A 21929-nucleotide genomic window follows, 5' to 3' on the forward strand; every position below is an offset into this window, starting at 1 on the left:
AGTGTTTCCAACACATTTTTATGTTTTAATTTCAGATTTTCAGCACTTGCAGTTTTGCTTTATTGTCACTAGAATATCTGATGTTGATTGAAAAGTAACTATCAGGCATCAGAACTTCAAGCTGTCCCATGAAGTATTTTGCATCCACCTTCATAGGGAGATTGTGTTTCAATTTGGGCTTTTAAAAGACCATGCCTCCAATAACATCTTTCCTAAAGCACAAACTAGAGACTCAAACCTCTTTCCCTTTATTCCATGGTCTAATCTCCTCTCCTGTCCAATTTCTTCTTCTTCAGCTCTTTCCCTCTTCCATCTATCACCTCACAACTTCTTACATTATTTCCCACATACACACCTCCCCCACCTTCCTACCTTCCCCCCTCACCTGGATCCACCTACCACCCACCAGCTCGTTCTCCTCCATCTACCCTAACCGTTTTATTCTGGCTTTTGCTCTTTTTTTCGGGCCCCAATATGAAGGATATCAACCCCAAACCAACCTGATGGCATGAACATTGACTTCTCTAACTTCTATTAATGCCCCACCTCCCCCTCATACCCCATCCATTACTGCCCATCCTCTGGGCTTCCCCCCTCCCCCTTTCTTTCTCCCTAGGCCTCCTGTCCCATGATCCTCTCATATCCCTTTTGCCAATCACCTGTCCAGCTCTTGGCTCCATCCCTCCCCCTCCTGTCTTCTCCTATCATTTTGGATCTCCCCCTCCCCCTCCCACTTTCAAATCTCTTACTAGCTCTTCTTTCAGTTAGTCCTAATGAAGGGTCTCGGCCCGAAACGTCGACTGTATCTCTTTCTAGAGATGCTGCCTGGTCTGCTGCGTTTACCAGCAACTTTTATGTGCGTTGCCTAAGCATCGATTGTCCACTCCCCTCCATAAATACCACCTGACCCACTGAGCTTCTCCAGCATTTTTTTGTGTGCACATTCAATTAACAATCATTCCAGCATCTCCATCAAACACATCCAAAAAATGTTGACACACGGTACAGATTTACTCTGCTAAAAGATGAAAGGATTGAGATATCTCATAAAGTACATTGACAGGCATCAACTCCAGCCCTATTCCACCATCAGAAATAAAGCCCACCTCTTTTACAAATGTCAGAACACCTGGGTCATCTGCTGAACATCAGTACACATCTGTCTCAACGGCAACAACCCGTTACTCCGTTCAACAAAAATGTGCTCAAAGGCCCATCCATTCCCCAGGTAGAGCCATGCCATCTACATCCTGTCATAAACAGTCAGATTGATCAATACCTCCACCCGTTAACACACTGCACCACTCCCCACCATTAGTACCCAGCGTCATGTTATCAACACACAATCAGTGTGCACTCTGTGGCCATTATATTAGGTACCACCTGGTCCATGGTCTTTTGCTACTGTAGCCCATCCACTTCACAGTTCGACATGCTGTGCATTCAGAGATGCTCTTCTGCAAATCACTGTTGTAACGTGTGTTTACATGAGTTACTATTGCCTTCCTGTCAGCTTGAACCAGTCAGGCCTTTCTGGTCTGGCCTCTCTCATTCACAAGGCATTTTCACCTACAGAACTGCCACTCACTGAATGTTTTTTTTTAGTTTTTTTGCACCATTCTCTTTAAAGTCTAGAGACTGCTGGGCACGAAAATCCCAGGAGATCAGCAGTTTCTGAGATACTCAAACCAGCTGCCTGGTACCAACAACTGGATCAAGGTCACTGAAATCACATTGCTTCTCCATTCTGATGTTTGGTCTGAGCAACAACTGAACCTCTTGACCATGTCTGCATACTTTTATGCATTAAATTGCTGCACATAATTAGCTGATTAGATATTTGCAATAATACGCAGGAGAACAAGGATACTTAATAATCTGGCCATTGAGTGTACGCATATAGGTCAGGATTGCTTTTATATTTGTATTTATTGTGTGTTTTTGTGTTTTTCTTGTGTTCTTTATGTTTATTGTGCTTTCTTATGTGGCATCGGGTCCAGAGTAACAATCATTTCATTCTCCTTTACACTCGCATACTGAAGGATGACAATAAACTATCTGAAATTTTGAGTTGTGAAGTGGCACACAAACCAGTCATCGCCCAATTCTCCTAGCTTCCAAGAATGCTTCTGAGTGAAAATACATTAAAGGGACAGCTGTAAAAATGCCACAGCAGTATGAGGGATTGACAAACCAACTGCCAGCCTACCCCTGGAGCTAACTCCCCACCACAAACACCCAACTAATGATAACTATAGTAGGCCCAGTGCTGCTCCAGCAGGCAATACTGATTACCCTCTCATTTCAATCTTCTTGTGTCAGTATTTAATAATAAGAATAATCTTATTTGTAGAGCACTGTTCATACAGACGATGTAGTTCAAAGTGCTAAGCAATGGGATAAAGTGCAAACATGACAAGAACATTTAAAACATAAAAATAAACATAAAAATAAAAGACAAAAAAGATGTTAGTTCAAAGCAAGTTTAAATAAATAGGTTTTGAGCTGAAGCTTAAAAGTGTCAACTGAATCTGCATCATTTCTAGTTTTAGGTGCTGAATACCACAGTTTAGGAGTGTAGTTCAAAAAAGCTGATCTGCCAATTATCTTTTGAGGGAGATTGTCTAAATTTAAAAGGCGGGCGGAAGAAGATCTGCGAATTTGGGAGATCTGGGAGATTATAAAGTGAAAACGATGATGTACTCTGGTCCCAGACAATTAAGAGCTTTAATAACAAGTAATAGTACTTTAAACACAACTCTAAAAGATATAGGACACCATTGTAGAGTAGGTAGTATGGGACTGATACGCTCCCTCATCCTGGTTTTGGTTGAAGGTCTAGCACCGGCACTCTGAATGAGCTGAAGTTTGTCAATAGATTGCTTTGGAAGGCCAGTATAAAGTGTATTACAGTAATCTAGACTATTCAATATAAAGGTGTGAATTAGTTTTTTTCAGCATCATTATGTGACAGAAATAGAGATACCTTTGCAATATGTCTTAGGTGCAGAAATGCTGCCCCAGCCACGTTCTTAACGTGAGATTTAAAACTCAAATCTGAATCAAGGATAACACCCAGGCTTGTAACTTCTGATGTTACAAGGGGAGCCAAGTTCCCAAGTTTATTGGGAAGTTTATCTCTTTTGGCATTGGGACCGGCCAAGAGTATTTCAGTTTTATCTTCATTTAGTTTTAGGGATATTTTTCTGTGCTGCTGCTCCAGCGACCACACAAGGAGGACTTTTCTCACCTCCCCTGGGTGCTTCAGAGATGGCAACTGCCTGATAATCACTACAGCCTTGACCTGTCACTACAGAAATGGTCAAATGGTCAAAAAAAAAGGTTCCAGTGCCTAATAAATCGTATTCAGTGCTCTCTGGAGCCTGAAATGGGAAATCACTGACTAATGGCCAGTGTGTTTTTAAACTGCAAGATAGCTGGTAATTAATTAAACATGTCTCTTGTGATGGTTCTTTCAGTGTAACCAACTAAAATAAACATTCCCAATCTCAGGGGTGATTAATGGGCTCGGGGTCTTTGATTTTACTATTTTGCTATTAACTTATTAGAGGCAGGAACACATTCTATAAGAAGGTGAAGGCAAGGATAAGTCAATGGAAAATTCAAACACTTAGTAATTTTGTTACTTCTCTTCAAATACAGTACTGAGTTCTTGAGCCAACCAGCTAAACTCTAATCACTACAGTTTTGGAACACAATGACCACTTCACTCACTTTCAATTAACATGGACTTTGATTTTTTTTGTTCTACTGCTGTTCTTTCTTGTAAGAATTGTGTATAATTTGTGTTTGATTTATTGTTTTTCTTGTGAATGCTGCTTATCTGGTGCTCTGTGCCTGTGATGCAGCTGTAAGCAAGTTTTTCATTGCACTTGTGCAGTGATGATGAACTTGACTTTGGCTTTAATTTACAGCAAAAGGATATGCAGGCAGCATTGTAGCATAGCGATAGGCATAACACAATGACTACACCTGCTGTAAGATCAGGGTTCAATTCCTGCCACTGTCTGCAAGGAATTAGTATGTTCTCCCCATGACCACATGGGTTTCCTTAAGGTGCTTCAGTTCCATCCCACATTCCAAGGACGTACGGGGCAATTCCTGCCACTGTCTGCAAGGAATTAGTATGTTCTCCCCATGACCACGTGGGTTTCCTTAAGGTGCTTCAGTTCCATCCCACATTCCAAGGACGTACGGGGCAATTCCTGCCACTGTCTGCAAGGAATTAGTATGTTCTCCCCATGACCACGTGGGTTTCCTTAAGGTGCTTCAGTTCCATCCCACATTCCAAGGACGTACGGGGCAATTCCAGCCACTGTCTGCAAGGAATTAGTATGTTCTCCCCATGACCACGTGGGTTTCCTTAAGGTGCTTCAGTTCCATCCCACATTCTAAGGACGTCAGTGAGCTGAGGACATGTTATGCTGGCGCTAGAAGCATGGCAGGCTGATTTGATTTGAAACAAACAACACATTTTGCTGTATGTGTAGATGTACATGTGACAAATAAAGCTAACCTTTCTTTCATTACTTCATATTTTAACCTCAGTTTCCCACCAGTAAGACATTCAAATAGAGAGCTGCTGTTTTGAAATTGTAAATAGCTTTGTTCATTAAGGCTTACCTAGTGAAAGAAAAACAAGGCAAGATAATTAAAATTTACTGACCTCTATCAAACACCAACATCCTGGAAAGGTAATATGTTTTGTACATCTGAATGTGTGAATGCCTGTGGCTCAAAATAATTGAGATTATTCATCTAGATTGTGAGATAGCAGATGGAGTTCAATCTGGAAAAGCGTGAAGTGATTCACTTCGGAAGATCAAAAGTTCAAGTACATTTATTATTAAAGTATGTGTACCATAGTTACTTTAGGTTTTTATCACCGAGGGTGGTAATGGGAATAAGCTCCCACTATCTAATAAATGCTACCAATGGCATGTGTCTCAAATAGTCTCTGACAACCAAGTCCAACTCCTGGCCTTCATGTGTGGCTTAGGTACTAAGCCCAGTGGAACCATTTCTACTGACAGGAGAAGGGGCAAAAGCAAGTTACTGATGCTTTAAAACCAGTCGCTTCGGGCAGATGGGGCTTGTCAGCCATGGTTGGCAAGTCATCTAGGAGAAGGAAATCACAGATCTCAAATCTCCGCTGCCTTATAGCTATACATACATTATAAAAGCTTCAGGAGTAAACGTCGAGGAGAATATCCGGAGCTGGAGTCACCACTACAGTCGTTGAGTTGAACACTGACTGGCAATGCCTGCAACACTGCTGGTGCCAAGCTGTGTCAGTCTCTGCTGTTCCTTTGGGCTCGTCAGATGCCTGGAGAGGGGGAGCTTGCTACATGGCAACAGCTTGTCTTCCATATTGTATTGCCCTGAATTGCATAGCACGACAGCTTGGTCACAACATCCATGGTCGATGCTGACTGACAGAAGCCTCAGATGTATACCATATTCAAACCTTGAGATTTATATTCTCGCAGGCAGTTACAAAACAAAGAAACACAGCAGAACCCATGAAAAACACTACGCAAGAAATACTGTCGAACATTCAATGTTTCAAAAAAGGACAAATTGTGCAAGTAATAAAAAAGTAAACAAATTATACACAGAACAGGAATCGCAGTGTCCCCAGAAGTGAATCCGTGGCCATGGAGCCAGTTCAACTCTGAAGTGACACAGGAGCCGATGACAGCAGGCCACAGCTGCACAGTCAGTTCAACACTGAGGCGAGTGAGCTGAACATCCTTTCATCCTTCACCCTCAACCTCGACTCCTTATTCTTTTTAATCTGACTCAGTGCTTAAATAGCTAAACATTGGCTTACTTTTCGCACTCGGGTCCAAATCCTGCCACTTCATTCCAGCCCAAACTTTCAATCTGGCCTGAAGTCCTTTCCAGCAATGGCCGCTGTGGCGGTATCTGCATTCTTGAGAGACCAAATTGCTGAATCATTCAAGATACCGGATCGTTCAGACGGTTCAAAAGCACAACTCCCAAAGACAAATTACAGGCTGCAGCAATGTATATTTAGTAGAGTAGTTAGTAGTATAGTTTGCTGTTGACAAAACATTGCCCTATATTGCCAGTACCATCTTGGAGGGTCAAATTTGAAGGCAGAATATAGGATAAATGGCAGGATTCCCAACAGTGTGGAGGAACGTGAGATCTTGAGTTTTATGTCCATAGGTCCCCCAATGTTGCCACACAAGTTGATCAAGTGGCTAAGAAAACATATGGTGTATTGGTCCTCATTAGTCCAGGGGACTGAGTTCAGAAGCCGTGAAGTAATGTTGCAGCTCTATGAAACCCTGGTTAGACCACACTTGGAATATTGTGTTCATTTCTGGTTGCATCATTATAGAAAGAATGTGGAAGCTTTAGACCAGCGGTCCCCAACTACCGGGCCGCGGAACATTTGCTACCGGGCCGCGAGGAAACGATATGATTTGGCGATATGAGTCAGCTGCACCTTCCTCATTCCCTGTCACGCCCACTGTTGAGCTTGAACACACGCGAGGTCATTAACAGCACGTCATCCATGTCAGCGCGGGAAGAAGATCAACTCCTCGAGCTTGCAAATGACGGCGGGCTGAAAAGTATGTTTGACATAACATTTCTGCTGGCATTATGGATCAAAGTCAAGGCTAAATATCCTGAGATAGCCACGAAAGAACTGAAAACGTTGCTTCCATTTCCAACATATCTCTGCAATGAATGCGACTAAAACTAAATAGACTGGACATAAGGAACCTCCTTCGACTATCGCTGTCTCCCATCACCCCTCGATAGGACCGTCTTGTTGCAGGGAAACAAGCCCAGGGCTCCCACTGATTCAGCGATACTGGTGTGTTGCAATAATTTTATATGTTCATACGGGGAAAATATGTGCTGTGTGTTTAATATCCAAACGTTACTTAAAATGTTATGATGCTATTGACTGATAAGTGACTTATATTAACCATATAACAAATTACAGCACGGAAATAGGCGATCTCGGCCCTTCTAGTCCATGCCAAAAGTTACTCTCACCTAGTCCCACTGACCTGCACTCAGCCCATACCCCTCCATTCCTTTCCTGTCCATATACCTATCCAATTTTTCTTTAAATAATATCGAACCTGCCTCTACCACTTCTACTGGAAGTTCTTTTGTGACGAGAATACACATAAATTAAGGTGCTTGCTGGCCTGGGATAGCACCAGTGGCATCAGCAGTTGGTCTGCCACCTGTCCTCAGGGGAGGGAGAGATAAGGCACACAATGAAGCAGCATTTGGAGGTGTTAATGAAGGAGCCATCAGTCTGGGTATTGTCAAGATTGGCTCCCCCTTTGAACCCTGAACTGTTTGAAGTGATGGACAGGCGATCTGGAGATGTGTAATGAAGGGACAGGAGAGAGAGCTGTCTAGAGCGGCTCCCCCTTTGAACCCTGAACTGTTTGAAGTGATGGACAGGCGATACTCCAGCAGGGGGATAAAAAGGGACAGGTTCACTAAGGCAACACACACACGACACCCGAGGTAACGAGACCCTGGAAGCGGTGCGCCTCTCACAAGTCGGTGGGAAGCATCGGGCCATAAACGCACAGGGTGGAAAGGTACGATCAGCGGGAACCCGGTGTGTGTCCGCCCTCACTTGGGTGCCGGGTTCACTGCAGAGGATCGACCGCATCTGGAGGAGGGGTCACAGTCGGTGACCTCAGGTGACATCACAAAGGACTCGCCCGAAAGCTGCTTGTGAGCAATATCGCCGGTCTGTGAGTGGAAGCCGTGTCTGAATGATCAGTCGTTCTCGTTCTCTCTCTCCTTCCCCCCACATTGTCCATCGCCATGGCAACGATTACTGCGAACTGAACTAAATTGAACTGGACTTCGTGTCACTTTGAAATTGGTCATTTACCCCTAGACAACGATAAAGCTTGATTGATCCTGTTATCTTAATTCTGTGCACATGTGTGTTTATTATTGCTGAACTGTTGCATTTATTATTCTTTCGATTACTGTGTTGCTTGTTTCTTTAATAAAACTTTCTTAGTTCTAGTAATCCAGACTCCAACTGAGTGATCCATTTCTGCTGGTTTGGCAACTCAGTTACGGGGTATGTAACACTTTCAACACTTCAAGCTCCCCGTCCTCCCCTGATGATTGACTCATCACTATATTCATGCGAGGAAAATATGCGCTGTGTGTTTAATAGTAAATTCGTTAGATAAACCCTTTTAGAAACGAAATTGAGTGTATTAGCCCCTTATTACCAATATTCCAGTTGTGATGAACACCCCCACCCCCAAACAGAATCGCCAAAAACGCTTTGCAGAGAATAATATCGGCAGGTACACGCATGCGCAGGTCACACATGCTCACTGGTGCCCGCGCCAAGGCTTCAAGGTCATTGTAGTCTTTCTTTGACTGCTACTCTTGTCCGTTGGCAACCCTACCCCCCCCCCCCCCCAGGGTTGGCCGGTCCACAAAAATATTGTCAATATTAAACCGGTCCGCAGCGCAAAAAAGGTTGGGGACCCCCGCTTTAGACAGTGCAAAGGAAATTTACCACAATGCTGCATGGATTAGAGAGCATGTCTTATGAGGAGAGGTTGAGCGAGCTAGGACTTTTCTCTTTGGGGTGAGCAGATTGAGAGGTGATTTGATAGAGGCATACAAGATGATAAGAGGTATAGACATCTGCACTTGATAAGAGTGACACTACAACCAATCCAAAGGCATTCATCCATTATTTTACAAAATTAATCTGAACTAATAAAAATCAAACAGCGTAGAAGTGTAATAACTAACTGTTTTGGCCTGTGCACAAAGAATTGCAATTTCTACTCATTTCTACTCAGTGGCTACTTTATTAGATACCTTCTGTACCTAATAATGTGGCCAGAGCTACATTCATGGTCTTCTGCTTCAGTAGCCCATTCACTTCAAGGTTCAATGTGTTGTGCATTCAGAAATGCTCTTCTGCATGTCGTTCTTGTAACGCATGCTTATATTAGTTACTGTTGCCTTCCTATCAGCTTGAACCAGTCAGGCCATTCTCTTCTGAGCTCCCTCATTAATAAGGCATTTTCACTCACAGAACTGCCACTCACTAGATTTTTCTATTCCTACACCACTCTTGTAAACTCTGGAGACTGTTCTGCATTCAAATCCCAGGAGATCAGCAGTTTCTGAGATACTCAAACCACCCTGTCTGGCACCGATAATTATTCCATGATCAAAGTCACTTAAACCATCTTTATTTCCCATTCTGACATTTGCTCAGAACAATAACCAAACCTCTTGACCATGTCGGTATGCTTTTATGCATTGAGTTGCTGCCACATGATTGGCTGATTAGATATTTGCATTAACAAGTAGATGTACAGGTCTACCTAATAAATTGGCCACTGAGTAATGAGACCATCTTGTAATGCATTTATGTGTATGGTAATAAATTGCATTTGTTTTTAGTTCTTGAATTAATTCCACCCTTCTGCATTATTGCAGTGCAGTCTTTTCTCACAGCATCATAAAATAGTTTATGAGAATTTAATGACAAATGTAATTAAATGAATATGTTACCTTTTAGTATATTCTTTAATAACCTGGTATATGGTAATCCTGAAGGTATCATTTTCATATCTGCTGTTGCTTCGGTCTTTGTAAATGCGGAATTCTGCTGCTGTAACTGCCTCGCCTTCAGGAATTTGTGTGAGATCAAATCGGAATTCCTTGTAGTGTCTTCGTTGGTGAGAGAAGTACTTGTCTCTTTCAACTAAGATAAGGAATAATAAGAAGAAAATAACAGTTGGCATCTGTTACAAACGCAAGAGATTCTGCATGCGCTGGAAATCCAGAGCAACACACACAAAATGGTGAGAGAACTCAGCAGCTCGGACAGCAGATAGATGTAATCACAAGGGAGGCATACCAGCACCTTTTCTCTCTTAGAAAGTTAAGGAAGTTTGGCTTGTCACCGAACACTCTAACACACCTCTGCAGATGTACTGTTGAAATCACTCTGAATGATTGCATCACAGTTTGGTACAGCAATTAGAACGTGCAGAAAGTTAAAAAGCTGCAGAGTGGGGAACTCAGTCCAGTACATCACAGCCACATTCCTCCCCACCACTGATAGTATCTACAAGAGACACTGACTGAAGGAGGCAACATCCATCATCAAAGATCCCCACCACCCAGGATATACGATTTTATCGCAGCTACCATCAGTCAGGAGGCATTACTTCCTACAAAGTGAAACCCAATAGCATGAATGGCAGCGATGCTTCACTACCAGATGAACTCAACGCCTTCTATGCACGCTTTGAAAGGGAGAACACAACTACAGCTGTGAAAATCCCTGCTGCACCTGATGACCCTGTGCTCTCCGTCTCAGAGGCCGATATTAGGTTGTCTTTAAAGAGAGTGAACCCTCGCAAGGCGGAAGGTTCCAATGGAATACCTGGTAAGGCTCTGAAAACCTGTTTCAACCAACGAGCAGGGCTATTCAAGAAACATTTTTAACCTCTCACTGCAACGAGCAGAAGTTCCCACTTGTTTCAACAAAGCAACAACCAGTACCTACGAAGAATAATGTGGGCTTCCTTAATGACTATCACCCAGAAGCACTCACATTGAAAGTGATGAAATGCTTTGAGAGGTTGGTCATGACTAGACTGAACTCCTGCCTCAGCAAGGACCTGGAACCATTGCAATGTGCCTATCATAAAATAGGTCAATGGCAGACGCAATCTCAATGTCTCTCCACATGGCTTTAGACCACCTAGACAGCACAAACACCTACGTCAGGATGCTGTTCATCGACTATGGCTCAGTATTTAATACCATCATTCCCACAATCCTGATTGAGAAGTTGCAGAACCTGGGCCTCTGTAGCTCCCCCTGCAATTGGATCCTTGACTTCCTAACCGGAAGACCACAATCTGTGTGGATTGATGATCACAGATCCTCCTCGCTGATGAACAATACTGGGACACTACAAGGGTGTGTGCTTAGCCCACAGCTCTGCTCTCTATATACACATGACTGTGTGGCTAGGCATAGCTCAAATACCATCTATAGATTTGCTGACGATACTACCATTGTTGGTATAATCTCAGGTGGTGACGAAAGGGCGTACAGGAGTGAGATATGCCAACTGGTGGAGTGGTGCCCCAGCAACAACCTGGCACTCAACGTCAGCAAGACAAAAGAGCTCATTGTGGACTTCGGGAAGGGTAAGACGAATAAACACATACCAATCCTCACAGAGGGATCAGAAGTGGAGAATTTACCTGGGGTTACACATAGTCCTCTATTTTTCTAAGCTCCGTATACCTATCCAGACGTCTCTTAAAAGACCCTATCGTATCCACCTCCACCACCGTCGTTGGCAGCCCATTCCATGCATTCACAACTCTCTGCATAAAAAACTTACCTCTGACATCTCCTCTGTACCTGCTCCCAAGCGCCTTAAAACTGTGCCCTCTCATGTTAGACATTTCAGACCGGGGAAAAAGCCTCTGACTATCCACACGATCAATGCCTCTCATCATCTTATACACCTCTATCAAGTCACCTCTCATCCTCCATCGCTCCAAGGAGAAAAGTCCAAGTTCATTCAACCTATTCTCATAAGGCATGCCCTCCAAACCATGTAACATCGTTGTAAATCTCCTCTGCACCCGTTCCACGGTTTCCATATCCTTCCTGTACTGAGGCGACCCAGAACTGAGCACAGTACTCCAAGTGGGGTCTGACCAGGGTCCTATAAAGCTGCAACATTACCTCTCAGCTCCTAAACTCAATCTCATGATGATGAAGGCCAATGCACCTTATGCCCTCTTAACCACAGAGTCAACCTGCGCAGCTGCTTTGAGCATCCTATGGACTCTGACCCCAAGATCCCTCTGATCCTCCACACTGCCAAGAGTCTTACCATTAATACTATATTCTGCCATCTTATTTGACCTACCAAAATGAACCACCTCACACTTACCTGGGTTGAACTCCATCTGCCATTTTTCAGCCCAGTTTTGCATCCTATTAATGTCCCACTGTAACATCTGACAGCCCTCCACCCTATCCACAACACCTCCAACCTTTGTGTCATCAGCAGATTTACTAACCCAACCCTTCACTTCGTCATCCAGGTCATTTACAAAAATCATGAGGAGTAGGGGTCCCAGAACAGATCCCTGAGACACGCCACTGGTCACTGGCCTCCATGTAGAATATGACCCATCTCCAACCACTCTTTGCCTTCTGTGGGCAAGCCAATTCAGGATCCACAAAGCAATGTCCCCCTGGATCCCATGCTTCCTTATTTTCTCACTAAGCCTTGCATGGGGTACCTTTTCAAATGCCTTGCTAAAATCCATATACATTACATCTATGGCTCTACCTTCATTAACGTGTTTAGTCACATCCTCAAAAAATTCAATCAGATTCGTAAGGCACGACCTGCCTTTGACAGAGCCATGCTGACTATTCCTAATCATATTATACGTCTCCAAATGTTCATAAATCCTGCCTCTCAGGATCTTTTCAATCAATTTGCCAACCACTGAAGTAAGACTCACTGGTCTATAATTTCCTGGGCTATCTCTACTCTCTTTCTTGAATAAGGGAACAACATCTGCAACCCTCCAATCTTCCGGAACCTCTCCCATCCCCAATGATGATGCAAAGATCATTGCCAGAGGCTCAGCAATCTCCACCCTCACATCCTACAGTTGCCTGGGGTACATCCCGTCCGGTCCCGGTGACTTATTCAACTTGATGCTTTCCAAAAGTTCCAGCACATCGTCTTAATTAATACCTATATGCTCAAGCTTTTCAGCCCACTGTAAGTCATCTCTACAATCGCCAAGATCCTTTTCCATAGTGAATACTGAAGCAAGGTATTCATTAAGTACCTCTGCTATCTCCTCCGGTTCCTTACATCTTTTTCCACTGTCACACTTGATTGGTCCTATTGTCTCGCATCTTATCCTCTTGCTCTTCACATATTTGCAGAATGCCTTGGGGTTCTCCTTAATCCTGTCTGCCAAGTGCTTCTCATGGCCCCTTCTGGCTCTCCTAATTTCCTTCTTAAGCCCTTTCCTGCTAGCCTTATAATCTTCTACAAAGTAGATCTCTATCATTACCTAATTTTTTGAACCGCTGGTAAGCTTTTCATTTCTTCTTGACTAGATTTACAACAGCCTTTGTACACCACGGTTCCTGTACCCAACTATCCTTTCCCTGTCTCATTGGAATGTACCTATGTAGAACTCCACGCATATATCCCCAGAACATTTGCCACATTTCTGCCATAGATTTCCCTGAGAACATCTGTTCCCAATTCATGCTTCCAAGTTCCTGCTGATATCCTCATATTTCACCCTACTCCAATTAAATGCTTTCCTAACTTGTCTGTTCCTATCCCTCTCCAATGCTATGGTAAGGGAGATAGAATTATGATCGCCATCTCCAAAATGCTCTCCCACTGACAGATCTGACACCTGACCAGGTTCATTTCCGAATATCAGATCAAGTACAGCCTCTCCTCTTGGAAGCTCATCTACATTTTGTGTCAAGAAACCTTCCTGAACACACCTAACAAACACTACCCCATCTAAACCCCTCGTTCTAGGGAGATGCAAATCAATATTTGGGAAATTAAAATCTCCCATCACGACAACCCTGTTATTATTACACCTTTCAAGAATCTGTCTCCCTATCCGCTCCTCGATGTCCCTGTTACTATTGAGTGGTCTATAAAAAACACTTAGTAGAGTTCTTGACCCCTTCCTGTTCCTAACTTCCACCAACAGAGACTCCATAGACAATCCCTCCATGACTTCCCCCTTTTGTGCAGCCATGATGCACAACTCTGATCAACAGTGCCACACTACGACCACTTTTTCCTCCCTTCCAATCCCTTCTGAAACATCTAAAGCCTGGCACTTGAAGTAACCATTCTTGCCCCTGAGCCATCCAAGTCTCTGTAATGGCCACAACATCATAATTCCAAGTACTGATCCACGCTCTAAGTTCATCCGCTTTGTTCATGATTCTCCTTGCATTAAAAAAGACACATCTCAAACCATCGGTCTGAGCTCATCCCTTCTCTATCACCTGCCTCTCCTCCTTCTCACACTGTCTACAAGCTTTCTGTATTTGTGAGCCAACCGCCTCTTCCTCTGTCGCTTCAGTTCGGTTCCCACCCCCCAGCCATTCTAGTTTAAACTCTCGCCAATAGCCTTAGCAAACCTCCACACCAGGATATTGGTCCCCCTGGGATTCAAGTGCAACCCATCCTTTTTGTACAGGTCACGCCTGCCCCAAAAGAGGTCCCAATGATCCAGAAATCTGAATCCCTGCCCCCTGCTCCAATCCCTCAGCCACGCATTTATCCTCCACCTTACTCTATTCTTATACTCACTGTCTGTCACAATGGCAGGCCTTTGGGAGCAAGGGTGGACCCAAATGCAAGACACATCTTGTGAGGTTACTTAGGTTTAGTTTATTGTACGATACCAGGAGAGCAAGACAGAAGCAGGAATAGCGAACAGGATAAAGACTCAGGACTATGACTAGGCTGGGACCAAGGGTCTGGGCTTGGACTCGGAATCGGCTCCTAGAACTAGAGGAGACATGAGGAGGCTAGGGTATGGACTCCGAGCCCGAGACTGGGCAAGGACCCAGCACCTGGGTCTTGCCTCAGGCTCGGATCCCAGAACCAGGCATGGACGTGACATAGGCTAGGGAGAGGAGGAACATGGAAACACAGAGCCTCGGTCTAGGGGAGCAGGTACATGGAAGCATGGACACATACACAGAACACAGAGCCGGGACCCCTCCTTGGGTACAGGACATAGGGCCGGGACTCATGATCCTCCGCAGGGCAACGGCCTGATTTACCCCACGGAGGTGAGGACAAGACAAGACAGAACATGACCCCCCGCGGGGCAATGGCAAGACGGCCAGACCTACTCCACGGAGGCGAGGACAAGACAAGACAAGACCAACACGAATGAACACCAGACAGTACCTATCTAGCTCCGGTGATGGAACTAGACCGAAGTGCAGGTGGGGGCTGCAGACAAGGGCTAGAGGCAAGAGGGGCAGAGAAAGGATTCAGACAAGGGGGTAGGACAGGAATCACAGACCGCCAGGGCCAGGATTTGACTTGGTACTTGAACGCCGCCCGGAGCCAGGACTTGACTTGGAGCCTTCGGGTAGTGGCGAGCTCTCAACTCGGCCCGGGAACAGTAGACAGCGGTTCATGATTCCCTCCGGCGGGTTAACTGACGGACCCACCCTGTAAGGAAACTTTGCAGGCTCGCTTTGGCGAGGTAACTGGACAGGGTTGCTCCGGTGAGGAAAGGCAAATTACCGGCACTCGCTTCGGCAGAGACCAGGCTTGCTTCGGCCAGATGACATTGGCACGCCGGGACTTTGCAGACACTCCTGCACCAAACTGCTGAAAGCCGGAGACTATAAACTACCGGTTCAGCTGAGTGTTAATTGCCTCTGATCACCAAAGTCGAGGGACACAGGAAAACAGGGAATCAATGGTCCGGATCGTAACATAAACAAGCTAAATTTAAAAGGACCCCGATCCGGTCCATGACACTGTCACGTGGCACAGGCAGTAATCTTGAGATTACTACCTTTGTAATCATTTCCTTCGCCCCCACCTTCTTATTCAGGCTTCTTCCCCATTCTTTTCTAGTCCTGACGAAAGGTCTCAGCCCAACATGTCAACTGATTATTCCTCTCCATAGGTACTGCCTAACCAGTTAAGTTTCTCCGGCACTGTGTGTGTTATTGCTGAAGGTCACCACAAGTATAAGGACTTTTACATTTGAAAGTGTGGAACAAGCTCCCAGCAGAAGTCGTAAATGTGGGATCAATTGCAACATTTAAGAGAAGTTTAGATAACTACATGGATGGGGGGGATATGGATGGCTACGATCCAGGTGCGAGTTGACGGGACTAGGCAGAATAACATTTCAGCGCAGACTAGATGTGCCAAAGGGCCTCTTTCTGTGCTGTAGTACTCTATGACTAAGTCTTTGACAGGTTGTAAAAATAAAATTTGCATCTATCTTGTCTGAATCTCTTCTTTCCGAAGCTATTTGTGAGTGTGCTAGATATTTTTGTCCAGAATATAATTGGCTCCAGCAGCAAGATTGCCAGCTGTTTCTAAATTTTGACGTCTAGGGCTTGTTGCGTGTGAGCAGCTCTACTGATAAACAAATGCACCATTCCATAAACTAAGCTCATTTGGATATACAATTACATCATGAAAAAGAGAGGCCATTCAACTCAATGCCATGAGGTGTCTCTTTTACGATTCTAACATCTAACATTTTTGAAGGACCAAGGAGTTGATTGTTGACTTCAGGAAGAGGAAGTCTGGAAAACATAGACCAGTCCTCACCAAGGGATCAGCAGTGGAAAGGGTGAGCAGTTTCAATTACTTGTGTGTCAACATCTCATACGATCTATCCTGAGCCCACCAATCATGAAGAAGGCACATTAGCATTTGCACTTCATGGGGAATCTTAGGAAATCTGGCTTGTCACCAAATAACTCTTACAATTGTCTACAGATGTACATTGGAAACAGTTCTGACTGCGTCACAACCTGGTATAGAGGCGCCAATACACAGGATCAAAGGAGGAAGCAGAGGGTTGTAGACTCAGCTAGCTCCTTCACGGGCACCACCACCGAAGACACCGTCGAAAAGTGATGCCTCAAGAAGGTGGTATCCATCATTAAGGTCTTTCACCATCTCAGAAATGCCCTGTTATTGCTACCATCAGAGAAGTACAGGATACTGAAGACTCACACTCATTGTTTTGGGATCAGCTTCTTCCCGTCTACCATCAGATTTCAGAAAGGTCCTTGAACTTTGAACACTACCTCTTTTATGCTATAGCAACTTTTTTAGTCTTACACTGTACTGCTGCCACAAACAACAATTTATGTGATTCTGATTCTGAGATTTAGTTTTAAATAATTGCATTATACCTTAAGTTAAGTTAATTTGAATATATAATTACATAGTGAAAAAAGGACAATTCATCTAGACTAATTCCCCTCATAATATTTGAAGAAGTCCTCCCTGTGCTTTCAGTTACTTACTCTTTCTCTATGGGGTTTACAGTTTTCTCATTTCCTTTCTTAATGTTACTATGCAGTTGATTTTCCCATCCTTACAGACAAAACCACTCACCTCCTGTCCAATTACTTGTCCCCAACAATTTCTAAAAGAAAATTGGTGTTCTAACTAAAGATAAAGAGTAGCTTTATTTGTCACATGCAGATCGAAACATTGAAACAGACAGTAAAATGCATCATTTGCATCTATAATCGACACAGTCTGAGAATGTGCTGGGGGCAGCCCACAAATATCATAGAACATAGAAGATAGAGTAGTACAGCACAGTACAGGCCCTTCGGCCCACAATGTTGTGCCAACCCTCAAACCCTGCCTCCCATATAAGCCCCCACCTTAAATTCCTCCATATACCTGTCTAGTAGTCTCACTAGTGTATCTGCCTCCACCACTGACTCAGGCAGTGCATTCCACGCACCAACGACTCTCTGAGTAAAAAACCTTCCTCTAATATCCCCCTTGAACTTCCCACCCCTTACCTTAAAGCCATGTCCTCTTGTATTGAGCAGTGGTGCTCTGGGGAAGAGGCGTTGGCTATCCACTCTATCTATTCCTCTTATTATCTTGTACACCTCTATCATGTCTCCTCTCATCCTCCTTCTCTCCAAAGAGTAAAGCCCTAGCTCCCTTAATCTCTGATCATAATCCATACTCTTTAAACCAGGCAGCATCCTGGTAAATCTCCTCTGTACCTTTTCCAATGCTATCGCTATGCTTCTGGGCCCAACATAGCATGTCCATAGTTTACTCGCCCTAACCCATACATCTCTGGAATGTAGGAGGAAACAGGAGCACCTGCTTGCTCCTGCTTGGTCTCGTTAGCGGGAATCAAACCATGATTAGTGATCACTGGCACTGTAAACCAATTGCGCAAAACACTACGCTGCTGTGGTTAACTGCAAATGATACGTTTAATTCTGGTTGCCTCATTATACTGTGGAGCGTCATGGTAGCACAGGCCATTAGAGATTGGAGTTCAGTTCCAGCGTCCTCTGAAAGAAGGTTTGTGCGTTCCTTCCTGTGTGTGTGTGGGTTTCTTCCCGTAGTCCAAAGATGTACTAGTTAATAAGTTAATTGGTCATTGTAAATTGTTCCATGATTAGGCGAGGGCTAAATCAATGGGTTGCTTTGTGGCACATCTCAAAGGACCTGTTCCACACTGTATCTCTAAATAAAATAAAACAAAATAGTAGGAAAGATGTGGCAGCTTTGAAGAGGGTGCGGAGGAGATTCACCAAGATGCTGCCTGGATTAGAGAGCATGAGTATCAGGATAGGTTGAGCAAGCTGGGGCTTTTCTCTTTGGTGCCAAAGGAGGTTGAGAGGTGACTTAATTTAAGCGTAAAAGATAATAAGAGGCATAGATTGAGTGGACAGCCTTTTCCCATGGTGGAAATGACTAATATGAGGGTGCATAATTTTAAAATGATTGGAGGAAAGTATAGGGGGTGTCAGAGGTAGGTTTTTAAACTAAGAGTGATAGGTGCACAGAATGCGCTGCCAGGCAGGTGGTAGAGGCAGATACGTTGAGGACATTTATAAAACTCTTAGATAGGCACATGGAAGATTGAAAAATGTAGGGCTATGTGGGAGTGAAGGTTTAGTTTGATCTTAGAGTAGGTTAAAAATCAGCACAACATTGTGGGCCAAAGGGCCTGTACGGTAATGCTCTATGTTCTGTCTTCTGAGCTCTTATCCACCTGAAATGAAACTTCTGTCTCCATAAACACAAGAGACTCTGTAGATACTGGAATTCCAGAGCATTACACAAAATGCTGGGGGAACTCAGCAGGTCAAGCAGCATCTATGGAAATAAATAAACAGTCGATGTTTTGGGCTGAGACCCTTCATCAGGACTCAGCCCAAAACATTAACTGTTTATTAATTTCCATAGATACTACCTGACCTGCTGTGTTTCTACAGCATTTTGTGTGTGTTGCTTCTGTGTCCATATGTTATAAGGCATGTTATCTACATTAAAAAGAGACAAGTCAATGCTTCCTTGAAGGAGTGAAATTTGGTACAAGAGCACACTATCTTTCAGTAACTTTCAGAGCATGTACCATTTTATGAAAACAGAACAGAGCTTTCTTTAAAAGTGGTTTAAGGCTACACCCATGTCTGGTTTCAAATGTTCTCATTTCTGAAAGGAACGAAAGCTGTGGTCTTGAGATGTGTGGCCAGTCTCTTCAAAATGCATTGCTGGGATGCTGAGTTAGTGTGTAGGGTATGCGGTTACAGACATATGGACTGCACACACTCTCAATACGGCTGTCTTGAGAGGAAACATAAGGATGGTGGTAGCAGCTATGGATAAGATCCAACATATGTCAATGTGCATTCTAACTTTGCTTACCCAGCAGTCTGACCAAGCTTCTTTCAGAATGTTCTGTGGGATTATTTAAAAACCTTTTGAAACATAAGAAAATAAGACCTTAGGACATAGGAGTAGAATTAGGCCATTCGATCCATCAAGTCTACTTGGCTATTCAGTCATGACTGATTTATTATCCCTCTCACTCCCTTTCTCCTGCCTTCTCCCCATAACCTTTGACACCCAACAGGAAAGATATTCGTAAGATTGAAAGAGTGCAGAGAAAATTACCAATGACTTGAGGACCTCAGTTATAGTGAAAGGTTGAATAGGTTAGAACTTTATTCCCTAGACCATGGGAGAATGAGAGGATATTTTTGATTGAGGTATACAAAGTTTTGAGGGGTATACAGTAAATACAAGCAGACCTTTTCCACTGAGGTTGGGTGAGACTAGAACTAGGTCATGGATTAAAGGAGAAAGATGAAATGTTTAAGGGGAACTTCTTCACTCAGAGGGTGGTGAAAGTGTGGGACGAGCTGCCAGCAGAAGTGGTAGATGCAGGTTTGATTTCAACAGTTAAGAGAAGTTTGGATGGGAACATGAATGGGAGAGGTATTGAAGCCTATGGTCCAGGTGTGGGTCAATGAGACTAGGCAGATTGATAGTTCAGCACGGACTAGATGGACCAAAGGGCCTGTTTCTGTGCCTGTAATGTTCCATGACTCTATGACTATGACCCGTACTAAGAAAACCCCCGTAATGTCAGATACAGAAATCTTTCCTTATTAATTGTACCATTCTTACAGCTGATAGAAAAGCACCACAGAAAGTTGATTTATGTGAGGAAAAATGTTATTTTCAAAGACATTTCTGGCTCTCAGATCTTCGTGCTTCTGTTACCGCAGTTTCTTTTATCCATAGTGGAGCATGACGAGAATGAAGTGCTGATTTCTTCTTTAATCGCATGATAAACGAGGAGTTATTTACTCAGAAAAGGTTTCGTCAGAAGAGCAATCATGCATGAAGTGTGGGAGGTGTATGTGTTTTCCCACACATTAATTAATGACAAATAAATCAACACTGCAAGCTTGCAAGTTCAAAAAAATGTGAAAACGTGCTTTGAAAGAGAAAACATATGGAATTAACCCAACATTTCAAATTCAAAGTCAAAGTAAAATTCATTATAAAAGTACATATATGTCACCATAAATGAAATTTTGAATTTATTTTTTGCAGGCATTTACAGGAAAAATAAGTAAATACAATAATATTTGTGGAAAACTATACATAAAGATTGACAAACAACTAATGTGCAAAAGAAGATAAATTGTTCAAAATAAAAAAATAATACTGAGAATGTGAGTTGTAGAGTCTTTTAAAAGTGAGTCTGTAGGTTGTGGAATCAGTTCAGTGTTGGGGTGAGTGAAGTTAGCCACACCAGGTCAAGAGCCTGATGGTTGAAGGGTAATAACTGTTGCTCAGCTGGAGGTGTGGGATCTAAGGCTTCTGTACCTCCTACGAATGGTAGTAGTGAGAAGAGAGCAGGCCTGGATGGTGGGGGTCCTTGATGATGGATGCTGCTTTCTTGTGGCAGCACTCCGTGTAAATGTGCTCAGTGATGCCGAAGGTGTTGCCTGTGATGGACTGGACTGTACCCACCACTTTCCATAGACATTTCCATTCCTGGGCATTGGCGTTTCCATACCAGGCTGCGATGCAATCAGTCAGGATACTCTCCACTGTGCTCGTCAAAGATTTTGGTAACATGCCAAATCTACACAAACCTCTAAGAAAGTAGAGGTGCTGTTGTGTCTTCTTTGTGATGGCACTTATGGGCTAGTCCCATGACAGCTCCTCTGATATGATAATGACAAGGAATTTAAAGTTATTGACTCTCTCCACTTCCCATGCCCTAATGAGGGCAGGCTCATGGACCCCGGCTTCTTCCTCCTGGAGTCACTAATCAGCTCTTTGCGGGTTTCTCTTTATATTTTTTGAGCATTTTAAAAAGTGAATGCATTATTAATAAAAGACAATCAATCTATTCATTATAACAGTTCTGTGTTATTCCAATACAATTCTGGTACTTTTGCACTTTTATTAGTTGTCATATTTTAGTATTTGTCACACTTATTGCAAAAGATACAAAGGGAATGCAATAAAAAGTTTTGTAAGCAATGACATTCAGTTGACTATCTTCGAAAACAGCACAGACCTGTTTTAAATCTAATTATTCAATTTGACTTTTATTTCTACTGCTACCAGATGAAGTTTTGTTCAAGTTCAGTTTATTGTCATTCAACGGTACAAATGTATACAGCTAAATGAAATGACGTTCCTCCAAACCAAGATGCAACATAGTACATATAATACATAAACACAACACATAAAGCGATATTACCACAAATAAATTAACAAATAATAAGGT

At 43.4% G+C, this 21929-nt stretch overlaps 1 protein-coding gene across 2 annotated transcripts in view; it reads right to left on the reverse strand.

Moving 5' to 3' along the window:
• Positions 1 to 21929, reverse strand: part of bmp5 (bone morphogenetic protein 5) — a 157641-nt gene that overhangs the window by 44012 nt on the left and 91700 nt on the right. For both annotated transcript variants that reach the window (XM_063039276.1, XM_063039279.1), the window contains one exon: positions 9595 to 9787. In XM_063039276.1, coding sequence (XP_062895346.1) covers positions 9595 to 9787 — 193 coding nt within the window. The remainder of the gene's footprint in view (positions 1 to 9594; positions 9788 to 21929) is intronic.

The sequence above is a fragment of the Mobula hypostoma genome, chromosome 2, assembly GCF_963921235.1.
Source record: "Mobula hypostoma chromosome 2, sMobHyp1.1, whole genome shotgun sequence".
Taxonomy (NCBI): Eukaryota; Metazoa; Chordata; class Chondrichthyes; order Myliobatiformes; family Myliobatidae; genus Mobula; species Mobula hypostoma.